The 17,172-nt window shown below is 54.6% G+C and overlaps 1 protein-coding gene across 8 annotated transcripts in view; it reads left to right on the top strand.

Annotated features, from left to right (window-relative positions):
• The first annotated feature begins 5,291 nt into the window (after positions 1-5,291).
• Positions 5,292-17,172, top strand: part of PAX2 (paired box 2) — a 79,726-nt gene continuing 67,845 nt past the window's right edge. For 5 of the 8 annotated variants that reach the window (XM_055299976.1, XM_055299975.1, XM_055299979.1 and 2 more), the window contains exons 1-2: positions 8,784-9,195; positions 10,022-10,219. In XM_055299976.1, coding sequence (XP_055155951.1) covers positions 8,972-9,195; positions 10,022-10,219 — 422 coding nt within the window. In that variant the 5' untranslated portion in view covers positions 8,784-8,971. Of the gene's footprint in view, positions 5,578-8,783; positions 9,196-10,021; positions 10,220-17,172 lie in introns of those variants that run through there. The other 3 variants (XM_055299977.1, XM_055299980.1, XM_055299981.1) reach the window with 2 other exon arrangements.

The following is a 17,172-nucleotide window of genomic DNA, read 5'->3' on the forward strand; positions in this document are numbered from 1 at the left end:
CTGGCGGGTGGCTGGGGACAGGCTGCCTGCAGATCTGAGCTGGGAGTACCTCGGCCTCTGTGGGCCTCTGGCCTCCCACCCTCCGGCTTGTGCCCTGTTACACAGGGCCCTCCACTCCTACCCTGTAGACCAACTAGCCCAGTTTCTCCCAGTTTGACTATTTTTTCAGCTCCCCAATCGGGTGGCCCACCGGCGGCAGCCACCTGGCAGGCCCGTGCCGCTAAGAGGCCGCTTTGGTGGCCAAGTGGCTTGCATTGTCGTTTACCCTCAAAGGGGCTGCGAAGGGCCGGGCAGGTCGCTGGGACCTCTGGCGTGGAGCAGCCGGGTTAAAGGGGGAGGGGCCGGCGGGGATAAAGGCGCAGCACGTGCGCTCGGCCTCCACAGGACCAACAGACCGAGCGGGCGGGGCCAGCCGGGAGGCGGCCTCCCCCCGGGCTTCACGCAGGGAGCCCAAATATTGGGAACAAAAGCGGGAAAAGAAGAGTGAGAGCAGGAGGGAGGGAGGGAGCAAGAGAGGGAGCGAGGAAGCAGAAATTAGGGGGTCTTAGATGAAAAAAAAAAAGAAAGTAGCTTTAGGGGGAATGTGCCGTGGAGTGTGAAATTGCAGCCCATGGTGCTCCATATTGTACCAGAAGCTCTTCCAAAAAAAAAAAAAAAAAAAGCCATCCTCCAACGTGACCAGAGGGCTAGGAAGGGGGAGGGGCGGGGAGAGAATGGGGAGGAGGAGGGGAGAGGGCTGGGCGGGAGCCGGTCTGGCCGAGCTGAAGAGGGGCCCGGTGCTTGGGCGGGCTGTCTCGTCTCCGGTCGCGGAGAGTGGGCCCCAGGGTGCTCCAGGACCCAGAGGGCGAGTGGGCTGTGGCCTTCCCGCACTTGGATTGTCAGTGAACTTTCTTTCTCTTGGCTTTTTTCTCTTTTCTCGTGGTATTAGTGGTGACTTCCCAAACTGGCACTAATTCAGAAAAAGAGCTTGGCTGCAAAGCTGCTACTCTGCTCTACCTTCCTCTCTTCTCTCCGTTTCTGCTTCTCTTCCCTTCAAACTAGTTTTTCCCCCCTTGGTTCTAAACAGCTTTTTCCCCCCTGAACTTTAATGCGTTTAATTTGGTCCGCGCTGTGGGGAGCATTTCCTAGGGAGATACATTTAATTTCGGAATTTCTAATCCCCTCCCTCAGAGGCCCAGTCCTGGCTCCCTTTGCCACTCCCCAGGAGGTGGAAGGAGCGCGCGAGGAGGAAGAGGACCCCATGCCAAGGGGGAGGGGCATGGCTCCCTCGCTTCCCCAGGCCCCCACCGCCCAGGCGCCTCCCCAAACTGTTTGAGGTTGGGGGGGATCTGGAGTTTGGGTTCTGGGCCTGGGCCCTGCCTGCAGCACAGTGGCAGCCACGCCTCTGCCTTTCCTCACCCCGACAGAAAGCTCTGGGCCAGGGAACGGGGAGACTGGAAAAGGAGCAGAAGGGTGGAGAGGAGAGCTGGTGCAAGTGGGGGCAGCAGAAAGGGTCTACATGAACACTTCACTTCATGCACAATCTACCCAGAAACGCATCTGGTAGCTCTGAGCACTAGTCATGCTTGGCTTGGCTTGGGATGCCTGTGTATGTGTATATTTGGGGTGTGGGGGAGGAAGTCAATGGGGACCCTGTTTCTCCCACACCTACACCTGGCAGAGCAAGCCCAGGACAGCGCAAGAGTTAGGCCAGCTGCAGCTCAGCAGCCAGGAGGGAGGCAAGGGCTAGAGCACCGGGAGAGCCTGGCGGGGAAGGGAGCAGAGACGGCGAAGGAACGGAGATCCACAAGGAAGATTTATTGGGCAGATCAGATGCACAGAGGCGGCTAATGAAGCAAATCCCGAGATGGGTATCAGAGCAACTCCCCAAAAGTTTATTTGCCTTTAAATTTCCGCAGGGAGGCGGGCGCCTTGTTTGAAGTGTAAATGCCCCTAGGTTGGGGGGTGGAAGGGCCGCTTTGAAAACACCAGAGAGAAAAGGTTCATTTAGAGGCAGACGGGAAAAGCAACCAACCCTGACAGGTCGGAGCCCGGGTTGTGTTTGGGGTTGGGTTGTTTTCTTTCTTTCTCTTTCTTTTCCTGTTTCCTCTACTTTCTTCGTCCCTTTTCCCCTTTCTTGCTTTTTTCTCCTCTACTAGATTCTATAGAAGAAAAGGAATAACAGGAAAGGGAGCATCAAGAGGGAGAGGCCAGCGTCTGGAGAAAAATCTGTAGGCCAGCCCTGGAGCCATAGGAGAAGTCACAGCCTTGGCCAAAATGTTTCTAATCATCAGGGATCATTGCTCTTTAACTTTCTAGACTGGGGAATGGGCTGGAGTTGAGGAGGAAGCTGCCAGGGGCTGGCTTAGTGGGAGGGTGAATGTCCAGCTAGTGCAGTGCTGGGGAAGGGGTCCCAGAAACTGGAGGTGGGTGGGGTGGGAGTGATTCTGGAATCTCAGAGGCTACCTGGGAGTTGGACTATCATGGGAGAGTCTTCTCTCCTTAGGGGGTACATGGGAAAGATAGATGTGTAAGTATAACTTCCAGTACACTTTGTGTATCAAGTCCCCAGAAGTTCCCTTTCACAAAATGTGAAATCCCTCTTGCCCAATACTTGATAATGCCTGTTGTCTGCATCCACATCTCTTCATAGTACGTGTAACACAGAGATATGTCTAGCTGGTTCTAGAAAAATCTGTGAGTCTATGTGTGTGTGGAGGGTGTTCTGGGCAGTCTTATTCCTCCAATAGTTCGGACTCCCCAAGACTTATTAACTTCCTGGACCAACATGGGGAGACCTGGGGCAAAGGGCTCCTTCATTTCTGAGCTCCTCTCAGTAAGGATCCTTCCTCTATCACCCTGTTTCCACCTCAGTCTTGGTTAATTACCTTCCTGAAGGAAGCCCAAGGCTGTACCAGGTAATACCACCTGAGAGCCGCTTTCTCCTAGGCCTGGGAGCCTTTCGCTTTAGGCTGCGAGGATCTGTATTTTCCTTTCTTTAGCTCCCCACACGAAGTTAGTGCGTGTACGTGGGGTTGTGAGGCCAAAGCAAACCCGGGAGCGCCATCTGCAGGTCTCTAGAGGAAGAGACTGACCTTCGGGCTGGACCCTGCGCCTTCACCTTCCAGCCCAAGGGAACCAGCCCAGCCGCCCAAGGAAAGCGGGAGCGAGGGTTGAGAGGGAGGAGACTGGCGGGGAGGTTCTTTTTTCCCCCTCCCAGAAGTTACTCTGCAGGTGGATTAAGCGGCTCAGGCTCGGGAGGCTCCAGGAAGGGGGGCAAATGTCAGGATTCCAGCCGACTCAAACCCGCAAGGAGTGGGAGGACCAGAATCCTGTGGGACTGAGCCTGGCTGGATCCCTGCCTGAAGATTAAGGGCACTCAGAACACCCGGGTGCAAGAGGCCCAGTAGGAGTCTCCTCCTGGCTGAGTGGGGCAGGGGCGGCCCCCATCCTGGCTGCTGCCTGGGCATCCACCAGCGGGACAGCCGCGCGAGTCTGCGGCTCTTTCGCGGGCACCAGGGTCTGCAGGCAGAGGCCAGAGGCGCCTGGAGACTGGGCAGCCAGAGCGGAGCGCGGGGCTTCCCGGAGCCGCCCTTTCGCAGACCCAGGGAAGCGGGGGGAGGGAGCGAAGGAGGGAGAGAGAGTTAAAACATCAGCTGAAGTGCCAAGATGATTTATGAGACGAGGGAAAATATTTCATAAAGATCTCCCGGATATTCTGTACTTAACCAGTTAGGAGACAAAGGGCTTCTCCTGCCTGGTGCGTATGAGCGGACCCGAGCGAGTGCGGACGAGGGCTGCGGAGGCTGGGCCAGAGGCTCTGGCAGGAGCGGGGCCGGGCCGAGCGCGCTGCGCCTCCTGCGCTAGCTCCGGAGCCGCCGAGCTGGCAGCGGGCGGCGCTCAGCCTCGTTCGCAGCCTCTTCTCCCCAGCCGGGAGTGCAAACCTCGTCTCCCGCGTCCTCTGCCGCCAGCGACCAGTCACTCTGCACTGTCTCCTTCCCCAAGCCCTTCTCCCAGGCCATCCGAAGGCCCAGAAGCCAAGTCCCCGGGCTCTCCCACCGTCTGCTGGGTCCCACCGAGGCAGGTGGGTCCTCCCTGGAAGTCTCCAGCTCCATCCTAAACCGAGCGTTCTGGGCTGCCCAGACCCGGATGGCCAAGGAGAAGAGGGAAGCCCTCCGCGCAGCCGCGCGTGGGATGAGAGAGGACAAACTGCCGGGCACTTTGCCCCGGAATGAGAATTGGGGGGTGCGTGGGTGGGGAGGTACCTCAGGAGGGAAAGGCGAAAGGGAAGGACCAGAGAGAGGAAGGAAGAATCAGGAAGGAACGGAAGGGAACTCAGGGCTGAGAGGAGGGGGGTTAAGACTAGGGATGCGGACCGGGTTTGGGGCCGCGTGGCCCACGCGGGCACTGGCCGGCGGATGGCAGGGCTGGGTGAGTTGGGACTGGGAGCCTGGCTTCGGAGAGCGGCGCGCTCCGCGGCACTCCGTCGTTGCCTGAATATTCATTAGACTGGCCGCTCTTTATCCTTATCTAACGTTTATCTTATCGGCGAGTTTCGTTTCTCAGTGTAGTTTTAATCCCGGGCTCCCCTTTCCCCTCCCCCTGGCCCGCTCCCCTCCCTCCCTCTCCCTTCGCCCGCCGCTCCCTCCCTCCCTCCCTCCTGTTTCCCCCTCCCCTCTCCTCCCCTCTCCGGCACCGGAGTGACAGGCGCGGGGCCCTCCTCGCCGAAGCTCGGGGCTCCGGCGCTGGCGAATCACAGAGTGGTGGAATCTATTGCCTTTGTCTGACAAGTCATCCATCTCCCAGCGCGGGGAGGGGGAGGGGGTCTGGAGGGGGCTTTGCAGCTTTTAGAGAGACACACACCGGGAGCCGAGGCTCCAGTCTCCGGCCGAGTCTTCTCGCAGCCGCAACCCACCTGGGGCCAGCCCAGTGCTGCCGGCGCTGCTCGGCTCCCTCCCTCCCTCCCGGCCCTTCGGCCGCGGCGGCGTGCGCCTGCCTTTTCCGGGGGCGGGGGCCCGGCTCACGCTCTCCCCTCCCGGAGGCGCCCGCTCGGACATCCCGAGGATTGCTACTTCTCTGCCAACTTCGCCAACTCACGGGCACTTGGAGCGGCCCCGCTCCCCGCCCGGCGCCCTCGGGCCGCCCCCGCTCCTCACCCTCCCAGACCGCCGCCTCTCGGATGCCCGGGCTCCCGGGGAGCGGAGCGAGCCGCCTCCCCCGCCCAGCCTCAGCCCTGGCCTGAGCCGCGGCGCACGCCATGCGCCCCCAGATCCCCCCGGCTCGGCCCGCCGCCCTGGGGCCGCTCTGCTGACCGCCCAGCCCCGCGCCCCGACGGTGGGAAGTTGCGGTCGCTGAGGTTGCAAGCTCCGATCCGCCCGCGAAGCGTCCCCGCGGGGAGCACAGCGCGGCGCCCCCCGCCCGCCCCGCCGCAGCCGGGCTCCGGCTCACCTCCCCCCCTCCCCAACGTCCCTCCCTTTTCTCCTCAAGTCCTGAAGTTGAGTTTGAGAGGCGACACGGCGGCGGCGGCCGCGCTGCTCCCGCTCCTCTGCCTCCCCATGGATATGCACTGCAAAGCAGACCCTTTCTCCGCGATGCACCGTGAGTACCGGCGCCCGGCTCCTGTCCCAGCTCGGGGCTCCCCATCCTAACCCTCTCCTGCCCTGTCCCGTCCCAGCGCGGCCCGGGCTCCCTGAAATCGGGTCCCATCTTGGAGACCGCACTGGCTTCTCCAGCCCCCCCCCCTTCGCTCTTCCTCTTCCCCTTGTTCCCCTCTCTTCTTCAGTGTTTCTAAAGCCTCGGGTTTCTCTCTTTTGCCTAATGTCACCAATACTTCTCCCTCTACCTGCCTTCCTACCTTCCCTGGTGCCCATCACCTGTCTTCCTTCTTTCCACCTGCTCCTTCTTAGGTCATCATTCCACAGCCCCTGGCCCTCGCTCCAGCCATCCTACTCCCTTGTCACCGTCTTGCCCTGGGCTGGGAGACTAATTGGCAGGCAGTTTTGAGGGGTTTGTGTTGTGTTCTCTGTTCTCTCTCTTTCTCTCTCTCTGTCTCCCCCACCCTCCATTCATCTCTACCTTTCTCAAACTTAGAGAGTGGTCGTCCAGGAGGAGACTCCTAGCATGGGCAGCTTCGGTGTCAGGACAATCAGGCAGAAGAGTGTGGGGGTGGGGTGCCCCCATCTGACTCTCAGCTCCCAGCATCTTCAGGCCCTGGCAGCGCAGCCAGGGCTTCTTGTGAGCTGGTTTGTATTACTTCCTCTTCTTTTCTTTCCTACCTCCTTCCCTTCTCCTTCCCCTTCTCCTTGAGTTGGGACTCTGAGATTGGCAGGACATGGTGGTCATCTTTCTCTGCCTCTCCGTGGGAGATGCTCTAAAAACAAAGAGGGGTTCCAAGAAGAGACCAAGCTTCGTTTGCAGTTCTGGAGGCTCCTTGCCGGCCTCCCATTCCCTGGTGAAAATGGTCCACTGGCCAGTGGGTAGTCAAAGGGGTAAAAATAAGGAAGAAAGAACAAAAGGAAGGCAAACGCCAAAGCTAGGGAGAAAGGGAAGAGGAATCCAAAAAAGGGGAAGAAAAGAAAAGAAAACAGAAAGGATGTTACAGAGAAAGGGGAGAAAAAATGAAGAAGATACCAAAAGACGGAATTATTCTAATGAGATTTGAATTTATCTAATTCATATCATATGTCTTTAGCTTGGAGAACAATTCAGAGATTTTTTTGCAGGCTTCCCCACCCCCAGATAAATAGATTCTAATAAAAAAACTTCTCCTCTTCTGTAGATTAATAATTAAGGATGATTTGTAACTTTTCACAGGGAAACTTTTTTAGACCTGGGTTGGATCAGTACTTCGGACAAGAAAGCCAAGGAGGAAGAGCTCTGTTTTTCTCTAAGCATTTAATTAGTGTTATGGGGAGTGGGAAGGGGCTTTAAAAAATACTCCTGGGATAAAATATATTTTCCTAAATAATTTCCGGGCACAGGTAATCGGAGTCAGGTGCCTTGGGCCGCGGCGGGTCTCCGCGAGCTGAGCCAGAAATCCTGTCTCCTTTCTCCGAGCGAGTGGAACCCGGTCGGTCGACTCTCGCCGCCTTCGCCCAGCCCGCGGCTGGCTTCCCTGCCCCGCCGCCTCTGCTCTCGCTCCTTTCTCTGACCAATTCCGCGGGGCATCTGCCGAGTCCCTGCCGCCCACTGGGTGTCACTTTGAAACCCAAAGGGAAGCAAGGAGAGCTGAAGGCGGTGGGAGGAAGGGAGAGACCGTGGCGCGGGCGGGCTGGCCAGCAAGCAGCCGCAGTCCGAGTCCGCGGTGGCGGCGGCCGTGGCGCATTCCAGGCCCGACTCCGCGGCGGCTCCCGGTCCCAGCCCTGGACTTCTACCGTGCCCCCTTTCCATCCCCTTCCTTTAGATTGGGGCCGGGGGGCCGGGCCCAGAGCCCGGGGAGGCTGAATTATTCATCTTTAATCTGCCCGCAGCTGCCGCCTTTTCATACGGGTAACGCGAGTTCTCCCGGGGCCTAAATTATTGATGGTCCGGGTTTGGAGGGAGGGGAGGGTGAGGAGTGGGGCTAGAGGTAGGGAGAGTAGCGGGAATGAGAGCCAAAAATAAAAGGTTCTAGCCTTCCCCAGCCTCCAGATCAGAAGCCTGTCCCCAGGGATTATACCGGCCCTTGCTCTCAGTACCCCCAGAAGGGGACGGGAAAGAAATGAGCAGAACGCAGATGTTCCCGCTTTCTCCGAAAGTCGCCTGAGGCTAGCAGGGCAGGGGCTGTAGGTTGCCGGCCAGGTCAGGCTGGCCGCTAGAACTCTCTGCGCTTGGATTGCTCAGTAACTGCGGCTGCGGGTTGATCGCTCTGGGTACAGGATTTCTAGACTGCTGTAGGCCATGGGGAATAGGGTGCCGTGCAGTGTCCTCAGGCCTGGCATCCGGTGACCACTTGGGCTCCGAGGTTGGGGGGCTCCCCCGCTAGAATTGGGTTGGAGACCCAGCGCCCTCCTCCTGGTCAGGAGAGCAAACACCTTTGCTTCCCAGTGTCCTGGGAGGCTGCCGAGGTCTAGGAGGTCAGAGGGACGGGAGCTGGCTCTGGCTGGCAGCACAGGATGCCCCGTGAGTCGTCAGCCCATCTGGGTGACCTGTACCATGCTACCTAGGGCAAGGCAGTGGGTCCCAAGCCTGGCTCAAGGCGGCAGGCAGACGAGCCCCAGCAGCCTGCGTTCTCTGGCTGCTGCAGAACAGAACAGAGCGCCGTGCGGCTTTCCACTGCCTCCCTGGCTTTGAGCGCAGCAGACTCCAGGCCCCTGCAGTCTTCAGCCTTCCCTCCTCTATCTGGCTTTCTTTGAAGTTTAGACACTAGGGAGATGAGTGGGAAATATGACCCCCAAATATCTAAAGATAGAAAACATAAAGGAAAGGGAAAATCCCCATCAAAACCCAGAATAAAACAAAAACAAAAACACAGTGAAGGAGGTAGGCACACTCCAACTCTGATTAAAAATAGATATAAGAAGTAAGGAGCAAAAAGGAGGGTGTCAGAGACTTAGCCCCTTTCTGTGCTCGGAGCCCTTTTGTACCGAGTCAACCGGTCCCAGGGCCCCCAAAATCATCTGCCTCCAAGCGCTAGCACACACCGACTCCCCCTTGCTTGCGGCTCAGGCGGGATCCCGCTTCACGCTGCTTCTGTTCTCTGCTCCACCCTTCTTTTCCTCTCCTACATTCTTTCCTGCCCGCATTAATCCCCCTTATGTCCTCTTCGCACCCTGCTTCTCCATTCCTTCTCTCACTTTCTCCCTTGAGAGGTACTGGTCTTAGAGCCTAGCTCTTCTCGGCTCTCAGCCCTGTGTCTGCGTTTCCGCGTCTCTACACGGCCTGAGTTTCAATCCCCAATCCCCGCCGAGTGGTGCTCCGCAGACCGCTGCTCTGCCGAGAGTTCCCCATCAGGCCCCTCTGCCCTGCCTGCTCCCTTTGCACATCCTGGGCCGCGGACCCTGACTAATGGCTAATGGCCCGTCCCTGCTGTGTGTGGGGTGTTGTGTTTTTTTCTTGTCTCTCCCCAGCAGGGCACGGGGGTGTGAACCAGCTCGGGGGGGTGTTTGTGAACGGCCGGCCCCTGCCCGACGTGGTGAGGCAGCGCATCGTGGAGCTGGCCCACCAGGGCGTGCGGCCCTGCGACATATCCCGGCAGCTGCGCGTCAGCCACGGCTGTGTCAGCAAAATCCTGGGCAGGTGAGGGCCTCAGAGCTGCCCCTGGGAGTCGCCTTGCCTCCTTATCCCACGGCCCTGGGTCTCCAGACCGAGGACTTGGCTAAAAGTCCAGGACGCCAGTGGAAGAGGGGGTATCTAGATACGGGGTGGGAGGGTATCTAGAGAGTGGCTCCTTTTGGACAGGGTGCTCAGGTGGTGGCCAGGACCCCAGGAACAAGGGCAGAGCAGGATCATTCAGCTCCTGCCCAGCCTTGAGCCTTGGGGTTCTTGTGAGCAGGCTGCCAGATACAAGACTTCAGAAAGGGAGGGACTCCTCTTCAAGCAGAGTTAATGCAGACAGTGGGGTGGGTGTTGAAGGAACAGGGTGGGGAGCATAAATGGGTCCCCAAGAGGAGAAAAAAGTCAGCACTGGGGAGGGTTGAGGAGGGTCCTGCTCCTGGTTCTCACCAGGGCTCTGTGCTCAGTAGGAAAGGGCTGGAGGTGGTGCCTCAGCCCTGGTGGGCCTGGAGGCCTGAAAGTGTGTTCTTCCTCCTGTTCTTTCCAAATGAAAGACTGGGCTTTCAAACTCCCAGGGACATGTATTCCCACTGGTGTGCTTGCAATCCCTGGCATGACTGTCTTCCTGGAGGGAGTGTCTCTCTCATCCTCCATTCTCCTCCTCATCCTGAAGCCCATCCCTCACCCTAGCCAAGCACCCTCCAGAAGCTGGCTCAGCCATGCTGAGTCTTTTCCCTCTATGATGCTGCCCTGCCTCGGGTGGGAGAGTGCTTTACTGCCCTGGAGCCTGCAGCCTCCCCGCCCCTGCCGTGGCCTGTTCTCGCTGACCCCGCCGGCCTTCCCGGCGCAGGTACTATGAGACCGGCAGCATCAAGCCTGGAGTGATCGGAGGCTCCAAGCCCAAAGTGGCGACGCCTAAAGTGGTGGACAAGATTGCTGAATACAAGCGACAGAACCCAACTATGTTCGCCTGGGAGATCCGAGACCGGCTCCTGGCTGAGGGCATCTGCGACAATGACACAGTGCCCAGCGTCTCTTCCATCAACAGGTGAGTAAGCCACCCAGGACTATAGGGCAGGACTCCAACTCCCAGCTCCTGCCTATCAGGGTATCTCCCAGCTTGCGGGTCTGTTCTTTCTCCAGCCTCTGCCCTGCCTCCAGGCTCTCAGCCCCCAGAGTCCTTTGGGCAGGGAGAGGGGACCTGGGAGGCAGAGAGATAGACAGACAGACAGAGCGATCTCCAGCTTACGGCTGGGTATTCCTGCCAGGCTTCTCCCGCTGGCGTCCTGGAAATGAATCCAAGTGTTTGTGGTAATTAAGACTCCAAGATTACGTGCCTCAGTATCTAGAGACAATCACAGCCCGCAGCCTTTAAAATGACCACTGTCTATTCATCGCTTCCAAACAGACTTGCCTTTCTAAAGGCATGCTCCCTTCCCCAGGGGGAGCCGCCTATCCTGGCTTCCCCACCCTCCCCGCCAACTCCCACAAAGCTTGCATCCCAGGAGCCCTGTCCTTGCTAGGCAGCTCGGCACAAATTTCCGGTCTACATGCACGGGTATCCAAGCCTGCAGAGCAGTCGCCAACCACCAGCCAGCAATTGGCAGGGAGTAGATAAACTGGACAAGGAGTGGGACACCAGGCAGGCAGGGAGAGCCCTGGACCTCGAGGTTCAACTTTAGGATGCTTAGGGCCAGGGGAAAAGTCTGCATGGATGAAAGGCTCAGTGACATGGGGATGGCATAGGCTGGAGTCAGCTCGACATATAATTGTGCAAGATAGTCTCCCAGTCCCCAAGTTACTCCAGCATGCTCTCTGGGAACGTATACATGCACACTCCATGTATGTATACCACACCAGTGTGCAAATGGGGCTGTGTTGGGTACAACACATACAAACAGCAATTGGATGCAAGAACCCAGGATGGCTTCAACATCACAGAACTGTACAGTCTGACATCAACAGAGACCCTGTACAAGTTCCAGACAGCTTGGCCAGCCTTTCTACCCCTGCCCCCCATTTTAAGGCAGATTCCCAAATGAGAAGAAGGCTGAGGGTTTCATACCCTTGTTATTCTTTGTACTCTTCATAGACTCATTATCAGGACAACTAATAATTTGGATAGTGCCTTTTGCTGAAACTGGCATCATGTATCAAGGGTTTTTTTTTAATATTTTGCAAATGATATGGAATTATCCCAAATCATCCTGAAAACAGCAGGTAAAATTAGCTGGTAGAATGTACCTTGGCTAAAGAAGATTCCCTCTGCCACACTCGTGCTGTAACGTACTGCGAGGCGACCCCAGAAATTATCCCAGTGTGTGCCATCTGTATTAAAATGGTTATTCAGTTATGAACAGGGTAACATAATACTGATCAGCTAATTATACACCCTCCGAAAACCCTCCAGCTCCCTGGGCCTGGCTCACTAGGCACTGAAAGCATAGCGGTTTGGCATTCAGACACTTTCAGAAGGAGCTGGAGAAAGACTCCGGGTGGTTTGGGAGAGGAATGTGTCTTTTGCATTTAAAAGCCAAAGCAGACTGGGGAAGTTTTGGGGCTAGGGCAGGACTGGTCTTTTGGGAAGGGCAGGGGACAAAGCATTTGTTTTCTGAGTTATCTGGAGACTCAGCCCTTTGGCTGTCTGCTGGTCCTGGGAGTGAGTTGGAACAGAGATCTTGGGCGGAGAGCAGCCTGCTGAGGAGCGATGTTGCTGGGACTGGGTGCTGGTGTACTGGGGGACATTCAAGAGAAATGTTTGTTGTCAGTGATAGGATTTGCAGGCCTTTAGAGGAACCCAAGACATGCACAGTTAAGGCAATTTGCTTTTCTTTTGGGTAGCGGGTTGGAGCAATCAAGGCACTTCTGGTGGCAGCATCCCTTGCCTACGACCCCATCTAGCACCCTGTCCCTCTTTCCCAACATATACCTTCAGTGGCTGAGGTGTTTTGGGCAGCTGGCTCATGCCAGAGTTTGGGAATTCTGAAAATCACAGAAAGCAGGGTAGAAGTGATCCCAGGATCAAGCTCAGAAGCTTTGGGGTGCACTCCCCAGAACTAGGAGAAAGTAGAGGAACGAGGAGGAAAGGAGTGGGTTGAGAGTAGAAGAATGGCCTCAGCTTGATAGCACTGAGAGCTTGCAGAATCAGCTCAGCGTGGAACCCTACCACCTGAGGGGCACCGCAGCTTCCTTTGGGCATGTAGAAATAGCTATCTGTGGGCAGGTGTTGCTGGAGATGGAGGGGGTGGGAGGAGAAGAACGGGGAAGCCACTGGCAGCCTGGGCAGCCAGCCCTGCGTCTGCAGTTAGGCTTCCTGGCTTGTCTTGTCGTCAAGGAGTAAACAGGGTGTTTTCGATGACACTTTGGGACCGAAGCCTATCACGGTTCAAATTTGGGAAATAATTCTGAGGGCTTCCCAGTGTGCTGCTGAGTTGGGGCTGGGGGGTGCATGTAGGGCCCCATGTTCTCAGCTTCATCCTTGTAGGTGCTTTTCTCTAAAGGAGGAATGGTTTATCTGAGATTTGTTGTTTTACCCTGAAACATGATAAAGGCAGGATGTTTCTGCCAGTGTTGGAGGTATCAGGAACTTTGTGAATTTTCACTCACCATTGGAAGAGCCTGGAGATTTTCCTTTGTGCAGAAAGTGTGGTGCATAGGGGCACTGGTGGTTCTTGAGTTTAGTCTTACTGTTGGTGAGGTGCCCACTTGTCTTAGGTACTTTATAATCATTGTAAGTATGTGCATGTCTGGTGGTTGGCAAGACAGGAAGTCCACACATGCTCACCCACCTGAGCCAAATTGTGAGTTTTTTTAATCTTCTCCTTCTCAAAACAGATGCTGTCGCCGCACTTGAAATATGCTGTTATGGTTATAAACTAAATTGCTTTTCATGCTTTAAAATTGGTTTTGGTTTCTCTGATCCTGTCGCGATAAAGGCTCGGACATTCAATCCACATACTCCACTGGCAAATCCTCAGAGAAATACCTCTCTGAGTCAGTAGAGTAGGTCAGAGAGGCCTCCCAAACCCACTCCAGCCCCCAGAGACCACTGTCAAAAATCCAGAGGGTTGACTAGATTGCTTAGCATGTGGAATTTATGTGACTCATTCTCAATATTGGGTTACTGATCACTGAGCATGGTGTTGCCAGCTCTTCAGCTTGTACACTGCCGCTGTAGAGGGCGGATGTTTATAAACAGGTGACTTGAGATTGAAACCTGGTGTGGGAAATGGCCTAGGGGGTGAAGAGATGGAGCGAGATCCATGTTACCAAAGGGGGAGAAAATCACCTCATTATATCGCTGAGCAATTGACTAGGCAGGGAGGATTTTCCTGATTATATGCCAAAGTCTTCTGGCTTGGCTGTTGCTCTGTGCAGAGTATACAGCTCCTTTGAAAGAACAGGCTCGAACTCCAGGTAGAGTCTAGGGTTACGGAGGATCCCCTGAGGGTGCTCTCTTGGAATGAGCTGACAAAAAGGCCATTGCTCTCTTAACTTTTCCAGCCTGCCCTACACTCTTGGGATCAGGGCATTCCCTGCCCTTAGATCTTCAGACTCTTCCAGAGTCAGTTTCTCACTGATCACCTGCTACCCACACTCTCTTTCAGCCCCTTTGGCTCTAAGTAAGCATGTTCATTTTCCTAGCGGTGGCAACAGTGGCTTCAAGGGGACAGCCGCAGCACTGTTCAGGGATTCCATCCTGTTTCATTTGCAGACCTCATCAGAGGTCTGGTGGCTTTGAGGCAACAGTAGTGGGCCAGCTGTTCATTTGAAGACCTATCAGAAAGAAAAAAAGAAGAAAGAAAGAAAGAAAGAAAGAAAGAAAGAAAGAAAGAAAGAAAGAAAGAAAGAAAAACTGGAAATGCTGAAGACATGTTCAGGGCTGGAGTTTGTGTCTCTTTTTCTGAAATTCAGGTTCTAGAACATTGCACATTTGACTCATAGACTCTTAGAACCTGGCTTGGCCTGAGTCTGAGCCAGAAGGGCAGCTTTACTTGCCACATCTCCATACCCTTGTAGCTGTTTGGTAGTCAGGGCTGTTGGTCTCATGGCAAAGGGTCAAGGCAAGTTAGTAGGCTAAGAAGAAGACTTCTGTCCTCAGAGAAGTAGGAGAAATAAGGACAGAGAACTTGCCTTTCGTGGCCCGGGGCCTTACCAGACTAGGGCCACAAATATGCCAGTTTCTGTCTGGGAAGCCTGTCCTTCTCCAGAGAGGGCTCTCCTGCTGCTGAGATCACCCATAATTTGACTAACATGTGAAATAGGTCCAACTTTGATCTTTCTTTCTTTTCTTTTTAGATTTTATTTATTTATTTATTTATTCATGAGAGACACCGAGAGAGGCAGAGACATAGGCAGAGGGAGAAGCAGGCTCCATGCAGGGAGCCTTATGTGGGACTTGATCCCAGGACCTCAGGATTATGCCCTGAGCCAAAGGCAGATGCTCAACCACTAAGCTACCCATGCATCCCTGTTGATCTAATTTCTTAAGTGTGCTGGCGTGGTCCTCCTGAAAAGCTGTTTTTGTTCCTTTAGTTACTTTAGGCTTCCTGGCCAGCAGTTGTATTGGTCTGTTTCCCTTGTCGGTTGGTTTCGAGTGGGCTTTCAGGCCACAGAATGGCCTTCAGGTGAGAGCAATGGCTGGTTGCCCTGGGTTCTTACCTCAGCTGGCAACTCCAGAGAAGAGAGAGACAGGCTCGGTTGTCCCTAAGGAGAACTCCAGGTAGGTTTTGGAGGGCGGTGCAAAGAAGAAAAGAGAGGGAAACTCCTCCTAACTAACTAAATAAATAGTGTCCCAACTATTTTGAGAAGTCAATAAAACCATCACATCAAATATGAAGAGGCATAAATCTTGTGTCGGCACAGGTAACCTACTCAATTGCTTTTATTATCGTTCAGGCTGCCTCCATTTATTACCGTCCACGACCTGGGCAAAGGAGGTTGCGTGGAGGGTGGTCTCCAGTGCAATCCTACACCCTGAGAGGCAACAATCAGCCCATAGAGCCAGGGATTTCGATGGGAGCTTGGGAAGGGCCCATCTGTCTGCATGAAAACCAATCAATAACTCTGTAACCAGAGCCCTTGTCACAGGGAAATGGACAACACAACAGTTCAATACAGGGGCCACAGGGGGAATTATCCAGTGGAGATGGGGCCAGACAGGAGCAGCCCCTGGAGAAGGGAAACAGGGTGCCTGGAGAAAGAAGGTTGGGGAACGATTGGGCTGTGGCAAGGCAGAGCAGCAGTGCTGCGTGCGTATTGGCAGGAGGAACAAATTATTGTGCAGAGTAGATCCAGGGGATGAGAAGCACTGTTGGAAGTTGGTATGGGAGGAAACAGTTGGGAAACTGGCTCATTCTGGTGCATGTGAGATAGTGTGGTTGCATATGTGATGGCATGTACTTACAGACTAGAACATTACCGCTTCCAGAGAAAGAGTGACAGTGGTAGTAACTGGTACAGATGATCAACACCCCCCCCCACACACACACACACGCTACCAAGAGCCTGCACTCTGAGGAGGGGCTTGTTATGAACCCACATGGGATAGGGGTCCTGCTTCCCCATCTTGTCAGGGCGACTGAGAAAGGAACACGGTAAGCCAAGGGCTCCCCTGTCTGCTCCCAGTTCCCTGGATCTCCAGCTCTAGCTATTCAGTAACTTCCTCTCTTAGTTCTCAGATTTGTCTTGAGTCTCTCCTTGTTACTACCTGGAGTTAGAGGTCTCATAGTAAGAGAAGAGATGTATATGTATTTTTTCATTTCCTGTTTTTTTTATGATTTATTTATTTATTTATTTATTTATTTATTTATTTATTTATTTGAGAGAGAGAGAGAACTCGCACATGCCAGAGCCAGCATGTGGGGGGAGGCGCAGAGGGAGAAGGAAAGAATCCCAAGCAGACTCCCTGCTAAGCACAGAGACTGAAACAAAGGGGAGGGGGGCACTCGATCTCTCTATCTCACAACCCTAAGATTATGACCTGAGCAGAATTCAAGAGTTCGACACTTAACTGATTGAGCCACGCAGACACCCCTTCACTTTCTGTTCTTTAAAAGAGAGCAGTAGGGACGATCCTGGAGTCCCAGGATCAAGTCCCACATCAGGCTCCCTGATGGGAGCCTGCTTTTCTCTCTGCCTATGTCTCTGCCTCTTTCTCTCTGTGTCTCTCATGAATAAATAAAATCTTAAAAAATATAAAAGAGTGCAGTAAAGGGGTCTAAGCTGAGCTGCTACTTCTCTGAATCCCTGCTGCTACCCCCCCTATGCCCCCAGCCTGGTGTCCTGATTCTTTTTTTTTTTAAGATTTTATTTATTTATTCATGAGAGAGAGAGAGAGAGAGGCAGAGTCACAGGCAGAGGGAGAAGCAGGCTCCATGCAGGGAGCCTGACATGGGACTCGATCCCGGGTCTCCAGGATCACACCCTGGGCTGCAGGCGGTGCTAAACCGCTGCACTACCGGGGCTACCCTGAGTTCAGATTCTTACAAGGGAAGCAGTCACAGGTACTGCTATGGCCAGTGTAGCTCACCTAGCCATGCAGGTGAGTCTAGAAAAGAGAGAAGGGCCCCTGACAGATCTGAGGCATGGGAATCAGTATCTCACAACTAATGCCCAAATGACAAGTGAAGTAAACAGGTGGGAAATTAAATCACATTGGGTTTATCTGTCTACCAGTAAGCCAGGGGGTTGAATGTTTTCCTCCTGTTGAACCTGTTGTTTTTGGTGCTGTCAAGGTGCGGCTTGAACATGCTTCACAATGGTTTTAGGCATAGAGGTTGACATCCTCAGTGAGTATGGTTTTATATGTGTATCCTGTGCCTGCTCTTTGGTACAAGGCCTCCGAGGCCAAGAGGAATGGTAGGAAATTCCAAAGAATGTGTCCTGCAGTCACAGACAAAGCCTGGACACCTTGTCCTTGGCCCATCAGGTCAATCAGCAAGGCAGTCATTGGGCCATTGGGTGATAATAGGGCTCCGCTGAAGATTCTTTGTTTCATAA

This window comes from Nyctereutes procyonoides, unplaced genomic scaffold (assembly GCF_905146905.1).
Source record: "Nyctereutes procyonoides isolate TBG_1078 unplaced genomic scaffold, NYPRO_anot_genome, whole genome shotgun sequence".
Taxonomy (NCBI): Eukaryota; Metazoa; Chordata; class Mammalia; order Carnivora; family Canidae; genus Nyctereutes; species Nyctereutes procyonoides.